Source organism: Mesoplodon mirus (assembly GCF_964341445.2).
Source record: "Mesoplodon mirus genome assembly, chromosome: 18".
Taxonomy (NCBI): Eukaryota; Metazoa; Chordata; class Mammalia; order Artiodactyla; family Ziphiidae; genus Mesoplodon; species Mesoplodon mirus.
This window is the reverse complement of record NC_138994.1, coordinates 44,233,976-44,250,230: the sequence shown is the minus strand read 5'-3', so window position 1 is coordinate 44,250,230 and position 16,255 is coordinate 44,233,976. Positions and strand designations below refer to the sequence as shown.

General features: G+C 46.7%; 2 protein-coding genes across 2 annotated transcripts in view; one reads left to right on the top strand and one right to left on the bottom strand.

Annotated features, from left to right (window-relative positions):
- Positions 1 to 16,255, top strand: part of ADPRM (ADP-ribose/CDP-alcohol diphosphatase, manganese dependent) — a 321,096-nt gene that overhangs the window by 130,154 nt on the left and 174,687 nt on the right. The window lies entirely within an intron of this gene.
- On the bottom strand, positions 2,067 to 4,782 carry LOC309793774 (polyadenylate-binding protein 1-like). The gene has a single exon (XM_082604527.1). The coding sequence runs from the start codon at positions 4,282 to 4,284 to the stop codon at positions 2,374 to 2,376; it is 1,911 nt and encodes a 636-aa protein (XP_082460653.1). The 5' UTR covers positions 4,285 to 4,782; the 3' UTR covers positions 2,067 to 2,373.

Here is a 16,255-nt window from a genome sequence, read left to right as displayed (position 1 = left end):
AATCATTCCAACTCTCTGAGACTCATTTTCATGATCTGTGTTATTGCTTATCTTCTCTACCATATTACATTATTGTAGGGACTGCATTTTCTGAACTCTGAAACCCTAAATAAGCTTGTTGTTATTCAGATTATTATGATTAATGATTATAATCATCAGAACTTGGGGCCCACAGTGAGTTGCCCCTTCTTTCAAGAACCAGACAATCATTCTTTTCCTTTGAGAGTTAAATTGTGAAATATGCAAAGTCACCAGAAAGATACAGCACGGTTCCCAGACCAGCAACATTTGAATGTAACTTGGTTGAATAGATTAACATATTAAAAGAGAGCATGTCAGTCAGAGAATGAAGGGACAGAAAAAGTTGTCACAGATGCAAATGGGGCTCAGCTTGGCCTGGGCAGGGAGGAGGGCAGCTCAGCCCCCAGAAATGATGCATTTCTGTTTCCAAAGATAAGGCCATCCCTAGAGTTAGCAGATGTACGGAAGATGCCAATCATTTCCTGCCTACTCCCCATGCCTTCTCAAAGATCTCGCCCAACCCGCAGCCTCGGGTGCTGCAGGCCTTTGTAGCAGGTGCCCTTGCTCCCAGCCCCGCCCTGCTATCCAGGACTGAGAGTGGGGAGTGAATACCAGACTGATATTCCAATTGAATACCTACTGGATTGAATACAATCCAATAGCAGACGAGAGCTGTTTTCTGAATTTCTCTGTGTCCTGAGCATTTGGATCAGAGATGGGGAGACTGCATCATTTGGGTGTGTGGGGGGGCACCAAGCTGAAAGGCTGGAAGGTCACTGGGACAGAGACCATCACCTAGGGGTGGCCATGCTGCAGCCTTGTACAGAGGGGTGAGCGACTAAGTGTCTGCCAGAAGAGAAGAATAAATAAGATATGTGTGGAAAAGCGGGGGGGGGGGGGAAGGGAGGAGAGAGAGATCTGCTGATTTTTCTTGTTCCTTAAGTCTCACTCTGCTTCTAAATGACATTCCTTTTTAACAAGCTGCAGTGAGTAGGGATATGCAACCAAACCATTCCTAACAAGGATGAAATTTCAGCCAACAGACTGGACTGTTTCAGTTTGCCTTGGCAAGATCATCTTACTGTGGGTGAGAGGGTGCTCAGTCAGGCTGTCCCGGGCAGACACGGTCGGGGGGGATTTGAGCCGGGAGGTGGCCTCAGGAGTTGTGGCCTGCACCATGAAAGCTGGCACCTTCTTGCGTGATACCTGGGTTTCCATGTGCTGTATTAATTTTCTGTTGCTGCTGAAGCAGATTACCACACTTAGTGGTGCAAAACAATATAATTTTATTACCTGTAGTTCTGAAGGTTGGAAATTCAAGTTGACGTGGGTCTCACTGAGCTAAGATCAAGGGGTGGGCTGGGCTGTATTCCTTCTGGCGGCTCTAGGAAGGAATCCATTTCCTTGTCCTTTTCTATCTTCTAGAGGTGCCCACGTTCCTTGTCTCCTGGCTTCTTCCTTCATCTTCAAAGCCAGCAAGATAGCAGCTTTCTGACGCTGCTTCTGTTGTCATCTCTCTGTCCCCGACTCTCTCTTCTACATCCCTCTGTCACTTCTTTTTTTTTTTTTTTTTTTTTTAAGAGACAGAATTTAATGATTCCAACCACTAAAAAGAAAGCATCTTTACCTAAGTGGCAGAGGTGCCAACTATAGCTATAATGGCAGTCGTATTACAATATATAAATGTATCCAATTAACATGTTACACACCTTAAATTTACAGTGCTATATGTCAAATATTTTAACAAAACAAGAAAACTAACAGGACCAATACTGACACTTGTTAGTATTAAAGCCCTTGGCCAAATTCAGCCTGTTCACAGGCTGCTTCTGTGAAGCTCTGCTGGACCCCAGCCATGCCCGCTGGTCTCCACGTTGTCTGTGGCTGTTCTCACACTACAGGTGGAGCAGAGCAGCGTCAACATGTCCCACGGCCCCCAAAGCCCCAGCCAGTTCCCATTTTACAGAAATGTTTTGCCCATCCCTGGCTCTGGCTACACAGCTCCATCACCCCATTTCTTGGGGCTAACAAAAGGCAACTGTCATCGCTGCCACCCAGGAAAATGTATTAAGCTATGAAAAGCCCTCCAAGAATAGCTATACAGGGCCAACCCCTGTTACAGCCATTTAATACAAATTACTACACAAAATGCTTGAAAGGGCTCTGATCTTAAAAATTCAAGTCAATACCAGGGTAACAGGTAAGTTTCCTTTAATTCCTCTGTATCTCGACTTCTCTTTGAAAAATTTGCAGTGCATTTGAATTAATGGTAAAATGAGTTTTTACTATGTTTCAAAATATGCTCAAACTGTTAAAATAAAATAAGAAACAAACATAGGGGGCAGGCTCACTTTAAACAGCTGGAACCCCAGTGGCACTGTTAACTGCTTTCTGGGCAGCCTCTTTTGCTTGGTGGGCTTGTAGTACAGCTACAGCTTCATCAACTTTAGAACGGAGAGACTCTGGAGACTCAAGCATATGAAGAAGTTCTGAATTATCAATCTCCAACAACATGCCAGTGATTTTACCAGCAAGAGTAGGGTGCATGGCTTGAATTAGAGGAAAGAGCCGTTCACCCAACATTTGCTTCTGTTCTTGAGGAGGGGCAGATGCCAACATGGAAGCAGTCAAAGGCTCCTGACCTTGTACATGAACAGCGGGCTGCTGCATGGTAACTTGTGGCTGTGCGTTAAGATGTTGTTGAGGATTGCGAACTCCCGCAGCGTACTTGTACTGTGGAACGGTGCGAACAGCAGGAGTAGCTGCAGCTGCAGCAGCTGCAGGACGTGGACCCATCGTCTGTGTTGATGTGCTAGCAACACGCTGTGTCGACATGACTCGTGGAACCTGTGAAGAAGCTGGTCTCATAGTACTAAATGGTGGTCTAGGAGCGGCTGGGCGGATAGCACCGGGCATATTTTGGAATGGATGAGGTCTGGCACCCTGAGCAGTCCAGCGAGGACTTGGTCTTAGTTGAGCAATTTGGCTAGGAGGATAGTATGCAGCACGGTTCTGAGTCTGTGGGATAGCTGCCATGAAGTAACCTGAAGGAGGTGCTGGCTGGTAGGGGTTGATTACAGGGTTGGGCACAGCTCTTACACTTGCCATCCTCTGCATATACTGGTTAGTGAGGTGAGCCTGGCGCTCCTCTTTGCGCTGAGCTAAAGCTACATACAATGGCTTGGTGGCCACAATTCTACCATTCATTTCTGTAACTGCTTTAGTGGCTTCTTCTGGGGAGGAGAAACACACAAATCCAAACCCTTTGCTGCGACCACCCTCCATCATAACCTTTGCACTAGTGATTGTACCGAATGGAGAAAACTCTTTCCGGAGACGTTCATCATCAATACCATCATCAAGATTTTTCACATAAAGGTTAACACCCTGGTATCTGGTGATCCTATCTTGCTTCATCTGTTCAAATTTGCGCTTAAGTTCCGTCTGTCGTTCCACTTTTTTCTGGGCTCGACCAACGTAAATTTGTTTTCCATTGAGCTCCTTTCCGTTCATCTCATCCACAGCTTTCTGTGCATCTTCATGCCTTTCGAAGCTTACAAATCCAAAACCTTTGGATTTTCCACTCTCATCAGTCATTACTTTCACACTTAAGGCAGGTCCAAACTTGCCAAAGAGATCCTTAAGGCGCTCATCATCCATGTCTTCTCCAAAATTCTTGATGTAAACATTGGTGAACTCTTTTGCCCTAGCTCCGAGTTCTGCTTCTCGTTCCTTACGAGACTTAAATCGTCCAACAAATACTTTGCGATCATTTAGAAGCATCCCATTCATTTTTTCAATAGCTCTTTCAGCTGCTTCTTGTGTCTCAAAATGCACAAATCCATAACCCTTGGAACCATTTTCATCACAAACCACCTTACATGAAAGGATGTTACCAAAAGCAGAAAATGTATCATACAGTGCTTTATTATCAATGGATTTGTCCAAATTTTTAATGAATATGTTGCCCACTCCACTTTTGCGAAGTGATGGATCACGCTGAGACCACATAATGCGTACTGGCTTGCCCTTTATAACATCAAAATTCATGGTGTCCAAAGCACGCTCCGCGTCTGCCGGCTGCTGGAAGTTCACATACGCGTAGCCCAAGGAGCGGCGGGTGATCATGTCCCTGCAGACCCGGATGGAGAGGATGGGCCCGGCCGGGCTGAACTTCTCATAGAGCATCGCCTCGGTCACGTCGGGGTGTAGGTCCCCCACGTAGAGCGAGGCCATGGGGTAGCTGGGGGCGCTGGGGTTCATTTCGGCACGGCTGCCCGCAGGGCCACAGGCCGCGACCTTTCCGTGAGAGGGGAAGAGCGAATGCTGGGGTCGCGGGCCGGAGCCGGGGGGAGGGGAGCGGGGGCAAGCGCAGAGGGACAAAAATCAACCGGAATCGAAAACTACTCAACAGCCGCAGAACGGAGTCGATCCGCTGCCGCTGGCTGCTGGCTGCCGGCTGCCGGCTGGGGAGCGAGGGTGGCGGTGTCGGGTCCGGGCAGCGGGAAGGCCTCGGTCTCTTGGTTCCTTCTTGGAGCTGCTGCGGGGCCGCGGGCGGGCGGGTCGGTCTCGGTTGCTTCACCGGGTTATTTTATAAAACAGGAAGAAAAAAAAATAAAAGTCTCCGGCGGGGGAGACGCGGATTTTTTGTAAATTTTTTTGGGGTTTTTTAAAAGATTTTTTAAGATTTTTTTGGATTTTTTTAATAATAAATGTGTGTTCCGAGACCGGAGCACACACTCCGCACTCTCAGCACTAACCGCCGGGGAGAAGGGGGCCCTCTGTCACTTCTGAGGCCTCTTGTGACTGCATTGGGTCCACCTGGATAAGTCAGGCTAATTCCCCATCTCAAGGCCAACTGACTAGTAACCTTAGTTCCTCTTTTCCATGGAACCTAGAAATTCACAGGTTCTAGGGACTAGGGCATGGACATCTTTCTGCCTACCAGGTGTAGCTTGACAAAATGAAGACAAAGGACAGAAAATTGACGTATTAACATTCTTTAAAAATTCTCATTTCGGCTTAGGAAACTTGGGTGCTAAATGAGTAAACTTGTAAATGTTCTTTCTCTGATGGGCACAGAGAGATCTTCTGAATCTGTGCTTTAGTGAATAGAGTATGGACTTTCCAGTTCTCCAGGCTTGGTTGCATCCTACCAGGTCTATATTTAAGTTCTCTGTATTTCAGTTTCCTTCTCCATAAAATATAGGTAATAATAGTACTGTTTGGAGGATTACGTGAAATCAGATATGTTTTTTTAAACTTGATAAATGCCTGTTTTCTTGCTTTTCCTCCTTACGCTTCCTCCTTTCCTTTTCCTTTCCTTCCAGATCTTGATAGCTTGGAACCATGAAGCGAATACAGGAATGCATCTAAGTGAGGTGGGGGGGTGCTTACTATGTCTTGCCAGCAGAAGTACACTCATGCCAGGAATCAGAAATGCGCCTTACACCACGATGACAATCCATAATCTTTTCTTGCTTCTTCTCCCCCATATTTTGGGTCTTTTTGTCTCTTAAAGTGGGAACTGCCCCAGGGTTCTTGCTGTCTTTCTTTTCTCACCGCATAAAATGGTAAGGGTTGGGAGCCAAGTGCAGGAAGGTGGAGGCTGCCAAGGAGGAGCTGCCAGGACAGTGGTTTTCAGGGCCTGAGTGATGGGAGCAACTGGAGAATTCCCAGCGGGCTTCATCCTAGCCATGACCCACAGCAAGCTGTGTCCCTGGCCCTTTGAGCAGCTTCTTTCCTTTAAAGGATTCGCTGTCTACAAAGGTGGGTGAGCTCTGGGCACAGCCGTGACCACAGTCCTGGGCTTCTGGTGGAAACATTTTTTTTCCTTTGATGTTTGAAGGAGCTTGGGAGCCTTCCCCTCCTCGCCCTAGAGATTCAGGATGTAATTAAGTGAAGGGCTGCTGAGCTTGTGTGTAGCAGGAAGACTCCATGTGGCTGGATTTAAATGATGCCCCTGTGATGGGGCAAGACAGGAATAAAGACACAGACCTACTAGGGAATGGACTTGAGGACACGGGTAGTGGGAAGGGTAAGCTGGGACGAAGTGAGAGAGTGGCATGGACATATATGCACTACCAAATGTAAAACAGATAGCTAGTGGGAAGCAGCCGCATAGCACAGGGAGATCAGCTCAGTGCTTTGTGACCACCTAGAGGGGTGGGATAGGGAGGGTGGGAGGGAGGGAGACACAAGAGGGAGGAGATATGGGAACATATGTATATGTATAACTGATTCACTTTGTTATAAAGCAGAAACTAACACCATTGTAAAGCAATTATACTCCAATAAAGATGTAAAAAAAAAAAAAAAATGATGCCCCTGTGGAGATGCAGCCAGTCCAGATATCAGACACTCTTTGCAAAACATTCTAGAAAGCGACTCCTGTTTTCGCTGAAAAAGCAGTCCGCTAATTGGGAAGTATGGTCTGTTTCTCATTTTCTTTTCCTTTCAGTTTCAGACACGGCACGTATGTAACCTCATTATCAGCTCACAAAACATCTTCACATACATTAGCACTTTTCTTTGACTCTTGTGCTTCCAGTGGACTCTCAGAGTCAGACAGGCCAATGTAGAAATCCCAGCTCTCCCAAACCTAGTAGTTCCTTAACCTGGGTTTCAGTTTTCTCAACTAAAAAACAGGCATGCTAATAGTTATTTCCTAGGATTGCTGTGCTGATTGAAACCCCGAGCATAGATCCAGGCCCTTCTTAAACATTTGGGAGTTAATACTCATCCCTTCCTTTTTGGGTTCTCTGCACCCAACGCTTGTATATCTCTTCATTAAAACTAGTTCCCCCTTTAAAAGACCTAATAGTCAAGTATAGAATAATAGAATATAGTGCTTGTCTGCAAGAACCTTCTCTACCTTTGCCTCAGCCATCCTTCCTGGGGTACAGTAGACTTCTGTTTTTCTGGATTTGGGACTGAAGGGAGTAAGATTGCCCTTTGGGAGTTAAGCTGTAGGATAACATGGTGGAGTACATTAAAGATATGCAGAGCCAGCTGAAGGAGAAGGCACAGTGCCCAGGTGGGCAGCCCCACCAGATTGAACGCACTCCCATAAAGAAAGGAGGTAGGACTGGTCAACTCTGAAAGCAAAAAGACATGGGAGTACTGGAGGCAAGGATCCACAGGGTCTATCGCAGTACCCTCCAGGGAAGAGGGAGCCTTAGCCAGTGACCAGAAGTTCTCACGCAACGAGGGCAGAGAGTGGAGCCCACGCGCTCTAAATGTCTCTCGTCCCATTGGCCAGACCATCACTCTTGTGAAATGGAGACCCCAGGCTACCTCAGCGTGTCCCCGTAAGCGTGGGATTATCAGTTTCCCCTTGTTCTGTTCGAGGTGCTCCAGAGACTCTCAGATTGTGATTTGGCTTCTCTTGGAGTCAGCCTTTGGGGAGAGAATGGGCTAACCCTGTAGAATCTGAGTTTTTAGGTCTTAGCATCAGTAATTTCTCCCTGTGAACTAAGAAACAGGCATTGGGGTTTTATACACCAGTGTACTGTGCTTGGTTAAAATGTCTCTGTGAGATGGGTCGCTTTTCAGATTTTGTAGTTTTCCAAGTATCAGATATCAGACCTAGCGGGATCATGGGAAATTCCCCAAGGTAAGTAATACCAGTTTATGAGACGTCTTGGTAGACAGTCTGCTGGCCTTTCCTCTTAGTGACACCCATCTGGTGTTTCAGAAGAAAAAGCCTTTCAAATGTTCACACTAAGTGTACTCTCCATCGCACTCAGTAACAGCCCAGTGTGGTAGTGTTACCTGGTGGGAAGATTCTGGGATTTGGAATCAAACAGACTTGGGTTTGATTCCATCTCTGCTGCTTTCTATCTATATGAACTTGGGCATGTAGTCAAACATTTATGAACCACAGTTTCTCCATCTGTAAAATGGGATACTTCCTAGGGCTGTTGCAAACATGAAAGTAGCTATGATTATCATGTGCATAAAGGGGGCCCATCAGATGGGGAACAATGATAAAAGTCTGGATCTTTTGTTCCATTATAGACTGAGAATCTGTTATGTGCAAAATTGAATCCATTCTAATATATAAGCTCTAGACTCTTCTTCCATCACTTTGGCCTGTTTTAGTTTTGAAAATCAGCAGTGGGGGATGGTCTGCATCCTTTTCCCACGGTCTGAACAGTCTTGAGCTTCCACAAAACGTTTTGCCTGTGGCCTCAAGTTGAGTCCCCGAAGGTATCAAGAGGTGACTTCTAACAAATTTGTTTTTACAGGTCTGAGTGTTTATGTGGATGCCCACCTTTTGATCTTCCTTTGAGCAGAAATTCCAGCCTCCTGGTGCAGTTCAGTCAGAGCTTTGGCAACTGGTTTATTGAATGCACAAGACTCAAGCTGAAAACAGCTCACTCTTTCTCACCTCTGCTCATTTTTACCTGCTCACTGCCCCTGGATAACATTTTGGGTCAATGCAATACCTTTTCTGGTCACTCAGACAACAAAAGAAAAAAAAAAGTTCTTTGGTTACTTTCAGGTCCTAGAAAACCTAATCCAGTCTGATAAATCAACTCCAGACTCTCTTTCTGTCACTTTGGCCTGTTCCGGGTTCAGCAGTCAATGATGGGGGAGAGCGCTGGGAGTCCTGTCTCTCTTCTTCCCACTCACCTCCCCCAACCCTCCAGCAAGCAATTCGGGACCCTCCGGGGTGGGCTGGGAGGAGAGGAAGGACAGAATAGGTCTCGTATGGCAGTTGTCACTGGCACAGAGTGGCACAGAGGACATTCTCCACGTGACACTCTTGTGAGTTCCTCCGGAAGCCATCTGACTGCAGCCCCTGAAGCTGGTGATGCCACCTCAGGCTGCCTGCTTACAAGTCCTCCGTCTCAACACCTCTGCGCCCAGTGGCACCCCCCAACCCCTCTGCTGAGATCCCTTCACCCCTGCCAGGCAGTCCTTCCTCTTTATTTTTTATTTCTTTTTCAACATCTTTATTGGAGTATAATTGCTTTACAATGGTGTGTTAGTTTCTGCTGTATAACAAAGTGAATCAGCTATACATATGCATATGTTCCCATATCTCCTCCCTCTTGCGTCTCCCTCCCACCCTCCCTATCCCACCCCTCTAGGTGGTCACAATGCACCAAGCTGATCTCCCTGTGCTATGTAGCTGCTTCCCACTAGCTACCTATTTTACCTTCGGTAGTGTATATATGTCCATGCCACTCTCTCACTTCGTCCCAGCTTCCCCTTACCCCTTCCCGTGTCCTCAAGTCCATTCTCTACGTTTACATCTTTATTCCTGTCCTGCCCCTAGGTTCATCAGAACCATTTTTTTTTTTTTAGATTCCATATTACCTTGCATCCTGATTATAAAACAATACATGTGACAGCAGAATTGTTCTAAAAAATAATGGAGCAGAAGATAATTAGTCAAACTCCTGCCGTCTCCAACCCAGACATCCAGCAATAGAAGAAGAAAGAAACAAATTGTGGGACATTCGTACACACTCAGCAATAAAAAAAAAAAAATACTGAACAGTTGATCCACACAGCAACGTGGATGAATCTAAAAATAATTATGCCGAATGAAAGAAGGCAGACCGAAAAAGAGAGTACATACTGTATGATTCCATTTGTATAAAATACGCAAAACTACAAGCTAATTCACAGTGACAGAAAGCAGATCAGTGGTTGCCTTTTAATAGAGGAGCAGGGTGGCATGGGAGGGACAAACTACAAAGAAGCAGGAGGAAACATTTGGGGGCAATGGATGTGTGTCTTACCGTGATTGTGGTTTTGTGAGTATATCCGGTGGTACCCTTTAAATATGTGTGGCAATAAGTGAGACAGAATTGACAGTAAGTGTGTATTGACAGTAAATATTAACATTTAAAAAATAGTTTTATTGGGATACAATTGACAATAAGTGTGTATTGAGAGTGTTAAGAATTTTTAAATAGTTTTATTGAGATATAATTGAAATATTGATACTTATTGTCAGTTGTATTCTCAATAAAGCAATTAAAAACTTCTCACCATCTGACAGTCAGACTGGGTCTTTTCCTAGAAGCTTCCTGGCTGGCTTCTCCCTCCAGGCTTCCACCTGGACCTGGACCGCTGATCATGGGGCTTGTTGTCTCACCCTCAGTTGGGGTGCTGTTTGCTACCACGGCAACCCCTTTGTTTAACCTCAGCCTCTTGAAGCCTGAGCCTGGCTCCCACCCCGCCTTCAGGAAGCATGTATCCAGTGATCCAAGTAGTTCTTCCAAAGCCTTTGCCCTTTGTCCCTCTTGAGGAGGTGGCCGTGAAGCACCTCTCTCCTTTGCCCACACAGGACACCAGTGCCTCTCTGCAAAGCCCTCATCACTTTCCTCCCTTGCCTTGCAGATGGATGGTGGCCTAGTGACAACAGAAGTAGCTTTTGGCAGTGACACCTTTTGCCAGGCCTGAAGAGATGGCCTGGCACCTATGGGTCCTCTCAGCACGCACGTCTCTCAGCTTTGGGGGCCTCGGCCAAAACCCTGAGACAGAAAAAGGCTTGTTTTAATAACCTGCGTTGTCACAGCCAGGTCTCCGGCTGCATCTCTGTTTAGCAAGTGGGAGCTGGCTGTTTACGTGCCCACCTCTCCTTCAGGACTGGGAATGTGTTGCAGTAGGGACCACATCTTGGTCATTTTTATATCTTCTTCAGGCTGTCTCAGTTACACGGCACAGAACTGGCGTGAGTTAAAAGTCTAGTATGTGTTTATTGAGTAATTAAAGGGGGAATGGATTCTTCTTACTATTGAGGCATAGTTGAGGTACAATATTATATAAGGTTCAGGTGTACGACATCGTCATTCACAACTTTAAGGGTTATACTCCATTTATAGTTATTATAAAACACTGGCTATATTCCCTGTGTTGTATAATATATCCTTGTAGCTTATTTATTTGATACATAGTAGTTTGTACCTCTTAATCCCCTGCCCCATCCTACCCTTCCTGCATTCCCTCTCGTCACTGGTAACCACTAGTTGGATTCTTAACCGTCTTAAGAAATTTCGTGTTCCCACAGCCCAGTCAATTTCAAAGAGACTGAGGTATTTCTACAGCATCAAGGCAATAATAACGAGGATATAAATAACTGCAGTTACTATGTGATAAGCGTAATGTTCCAGGTATTTTATATTAACTCTACTATATAGTATAAATGTAAACTTTAAGCCCTGTCACTCACTAGCAGACTTTTCCCAAGGGGAAGGCCCACCTGGGTGGGAGCGTCGATCCCAGGGGTGGAGCAGGTGACTTCTCGGGTGTGACCACTAGGTGGCGGTGCGACACCGCCGTCACCTCTGTACCTCGCGGTGGGGCAGTGAGCGACTTGGACCTGTTCTGAAGGGCTGGCAGGATGGCTGGGGGCCTCTTGGTGACCCAGCTGGCCAAGATGGGGCCCATGCATCACGCCCTGTAGTTGGGGTTGAGGGCTTTCCAGTTTTTAGCCATGAGGGGGCCTTTCCAGAGGATCCTCACTGAGCCAGGGTGCATCTTCTCCTTGCTGACATCTGAAAATTATTCACATCCTTTTAATTCAGTTGAACAAGGAATTATTGAGTCTCAGCTCTTGCCAACCCAGCTTTGTCTCCACACCCTCCATTTTAGATGAGGTTGGGGTCAGGGGGCAGGAAGGCCACTAGGCCCAGTTCTCACATTCGTGAGAGGCATGTTTAGGCATTAATGTTACATCCGAACAAGGCTCTACACTGTATTCCTCCCAATGTTAAAACTGTTCTCTTGTTCCACAAAGAATACTTAAATTGTACCACTATTGGGCTTCCCTGGTGGTGCAGTGGTTGTGAGTCCGCCTGCCGATGCAGGGGACACGGGTTCGTGCCCTGGTCCGGGAAGATCCCACATGCCGCAGAGCGGCTGGGCCCGTGAGCCATGGCCGCTGAGCCTGCGCATCCGGAGCCTGTGCTCGCAACGGGAGAGGCCACAGCAGTGAGAGGCCCGCGTACTGCAGAAAAAAAAAAATTATACCACTATTTTTGTACCCTCTTTTAGCATATCTTTGTCTTTTAATATATCGGCGTCCCTCAAAAATTCAAAGTGTTTGAGGCTCCTCTCTCAATTTTTGAGGCACCTCAGCTGAAATGCTTGCAGTCCCACCAAAATGACTAACTGGCCACGTTTTCTCTCATCTCACGGTTTTTGTGCTAAGTCCCACTCCTGGGACCTCTTCCTCTCCCCCTGCGGTTGACTAACTCCTGCCTGTTTTTCAGATCTCAGTTTGGACGTCATCTCAAGCCTCACAGCAAGCCCCTGTTAGGTGCTCTTAAAGCACCTAGATTTATCCCCTCGTACTGCTTCATACTCTCTGCTCTAGGTCCCCTGTCCTTCACTGCATCCCTTAGAAGACCAAGGGTTCTCAACTTGGGATCTACCGACCTTTAGGCTAGTCATAAAGCCCTCAAATTTTTGAGTTATTAACCAACTGCCACAGTAGTACAGGAGGCAAACAATCACAACATCCCAGTGGCCGCACACAGGAAGTGACTCTTCCTTAAGTGTCTGGAGTCAGCTGGGGTTCTTCCAGGGGTTCTGCTTATCTTGAATGGGCTTGTTTAAATCTCTGGGGATACCCGGCTGTTGGTTGATCTAAGTTGGCCTTTGCTGGGGCGGCTGGGCTCCGGTCCCGTGTTTCTCCTCTCCCTTCTGTGCCAGAGAGCTGGTCCAGGCTTGTCCTTCTCGTGGTGGTGGGGGCAGTGTGAGATAACATGCCCTAAAGTGCAAGCCCGTTCTAAGTTCTGTTTGTGTCATTCTCACTGACACCCCTTTGGCCAAAGCAAGGTCTGAGGATGAGCTCAAAGCCAAGTGGTGGGGCAGGTCACCCCCACCCCACCCATGGTGGAAGGTCCTGCCCAGCTACATGGCCAAGGGCATAAGACAGAAAAAAGTGAAGAATTGGGGCCAGTGCAGCTACCTACCAAGGACTGTGTGCCAAAATACAATTGCTTTCTCGAAGGATGATTTCAGGACAGTTTCCCACTGTAACCCATATACCCCAAATTTCAAGAACCTCCAATATATACTCATCCTTGAGTTTAGGGACAACATCTTCATTATTCTTATATCTGTAAAGCCTAGATTAGGACCTGGAGCATGACAGGTATTCAACAGATGTTTGCTGAATGAATGAACGAATGAGGGAATGAGTGCCTTCTGTATGCAATCTCTGTGCTAGATTCTGGGGAGACAGGATTTAACCAAAGAGGCTTCTACCCTCAAGGAGCTGTCAGTGTCTGCGCTCTCTGAGAGCTGCTGCTCAGAGGTCGGGGTCAGTGGGGCGGAGGGACAGCCTTCAGCCTCAGCCAGAATCAAGTTTACATCATGATGAGATCTTGGGGGTGCAAGTGAAGGAAGGATAAGCTTTAGAGGAAACACAATATATGAATACGTTTGACTTACCTGGTTTCCCGGGTGGATTATCTTGTAGAAACCATATGCTGTGCAAATAAACATACGTGTGGGCTTAAAAAATGCAAGTGGAGACCTCATATTTATTGGTGTCACACAGTGAATAATGCATTTTCTTAGCAGCTAGTTCCAGATCTCTCTCAGAGATGGAAATTGCCTCTGTCCAAGAAAATATCTTGATAAGCTGCCCAGGGCAGAAGGCAAGACTGTGAGGGCATGGATGTCCGAGGAAACGAATTGTTTGTTTTCACCTCACGAGGAAGGAGAAAGCAAGGGGGGACACAAGAGAGTGGAGTAAGGGGAGGAGATGAGACCTGGGGCGGCAAACCACAGCTGAGACACACATCGGAGAAAAGAGCAAGAAACCCCTATAAGAAACCAGTAAAAAAAAAAAAAAAAAAAAAAGAAAATCCCCGGGCCGTTGCAGAAAATGTCTAATAAGTGGTTTTCAGTAGATTGCCAGGACGTGTTCTGTGTCCGTGACCCTGAAGTTTACAGCACGCTCAAATGCATCCTGCATCTTGTTTGTTCTGCTTTTGTCGTTTGTCTTTGTTATGCTTTTGTGGGAACTGAGAAAAAGACCGAGTTGCTCACCAGGATAAGTGTGGTCCCAAACACAGACAGCAGATTTGGAAGCAGGGCCTTGGAAAGGCTCAGACCCACCTTAGGAACCCGGGGAAGGATTTGGACACCCAGAGACCGTGGAACCCAGGGCTGGCCCAAGTTCAGCTAGATGACACGTAGGGGGTCTGTGTCTAATACCCGCCTATGACACTCTCTACTTGTGTAACTTAGGGCTGGTTTCTTCAATTCTTTCTGCCTCTATTTTTTTCACCTTTAAGCTGGGGATACTCTTAATGTCTCCATGAGGTCCTTGGGAGAGCTTACTGGGTTAATGGATACAAGGCATGAAGCACAGCATGGGGCATATACACGCATACATGTCAGCTATCACCGTGTTAGTTATTGTCATTATTATTGTTTTCGTTATTAATAGCTGACATCTGCATAGCACTGGCCTAGTCGACAGGAGGTGACAGAGGACTGGGACTCAGAAAGCCAGTGACTGGTCTTAGCTCTGCCCCTGGGTGTCATATGGCCTTGAGAAATTCACTTTGCCTTTCGGGGCTGCAGGCTTCCCCCTCCCCTTTGACTGGAGGGCGTGGGACAAGGTTCTCTCCAAGGGTTGTTGTTCCCCTCTCAACCTGAAGGGGGCGCCGTGGCCCCGCAGCTCTGCTCTTGGACTCTCTGCCCCACAAAGCCGGACTTGACATTGAAGGAGGAGTCCTGGGTCGCCGTCCACTCAGAAATCCATTTTCCCTACTCAGCATAACACTGAAGTGAGACTGACTCGGTGTGTTCATTTACACCCCTTGGGAAGTTATTCCCCTTTTCACTTAATTACCTGATACCCAGACATTGCTGTGCAAAATTCGCCTCTGATACATTTTGGAAAATCATCTAGGCTCACTCGTTTGGTGCTTTGATTAAAATGTGCAATCTTCTCCAGGCTTTGGCACCTCATTAAATAATTGCACCTCCAGTGAGAAAGTAAACTGCATACACTCTGGGGCACAGAGAACAGGATAAATGTGGTTCACATCCAGCTGATGTTTTACACTCCATCCCCCAGGCCAACACAGTGACTGCTGGGTCAAGTGCTCAGCCGTTGCATGCTGCCTTTAGGTGGCTTTCTTTTTGCAATCTCATGGGGAATGAGCATGACCCAGAAACAGAGCAGAATCCCCACCTTTTCCTGGCTCCGTGGCTGCCTGACTTGGGCCCTGTCCTTGGGAAAGACCGACCAAGGGTTGTTGTCCACTAGGAACCCGGCTCAGCCCCAGGCAGCATCACAAAGAGACATCCCAGTGTGCAGGGGTCAGGGGTGGGCACAGGACATGCTTCTCGGAGGGCACTGCTGTGCTCTTGTGAGGGTGACAGAGTTGATTCAAGTCCCACTTTTCTTACTAATTAGTGATGTTGACCTTCAGCATTTCACTATACCTTTGCTTTTTTGTTTTTGGTCTTCTCTTCTCCTTCTTCTTTTATAAAATGAGGAATTTGACATCAGACAGCCCTGGGTGAAACCCACCTGTGCCACTCGCTTGCACTAGGACCTTCAGCAGCTGATTTATACATACCTCTCTGGGACTCAGTTTTTTAATCTGGAAAAAGTGACTGAGAGTTGACATGAGGATTAGACCCCTTGAGATCATCTGTTTCATGCACAACACACAGCATCAGGCACAGAGATGGTGCTTGTGGGGGCAGTAGTGTGGTCGTTTGGGACGAGCCAGGGTCAGATTTGGGTTTGGATCTTGGTCCTGTCACATTTTTAGCTGTGACCTTGAACAACTTGCTAATCTTCTGTGAGTCTCTGTTTCCCAATGTATAAATAGAAATGATAAATATTTATTTTATAAGGTGGGAGGAGGGTGAGATTAAATGAGATGATCTGCATTACACACATATCAACCTGTCTGGCGTACAGTATGTGCTCCCTAAGTGCTTATTTTGTCCAAGTGATGACAATGACCAACAGCATAATGGGCTGGTTTTGAGCTTCAGAATCTTTGGGAAGTCAGTCCAAGATCATGTCCTAATTACTAAGGTCCAAGGAGAGACTGATGCTATTTGGAGAGAGTCTGAGAAGTTCTCTTCCCTAGTATTCCACCTCCAAGATATGGGAATTGAGAATCTAATCACTAGGCTGATGTCGATTCTTCTTGAATTTTCCTTCTTGTTCCACAGGGCATGACAAGGAACCAGAGTGGGGAAATAAAGCAGACCATCTGTCACCTTCTTA

Bases quoted from the DNA above. Each gene is read 5' to 3' on its own strand.
- LOC309793774 (XM_082604527.1), bottom strand. From the start codon at position 4,284: ATGAACCCCAGCGCCCCCAGCTACCCCATGGCCTCGCTCTACGTGGGG.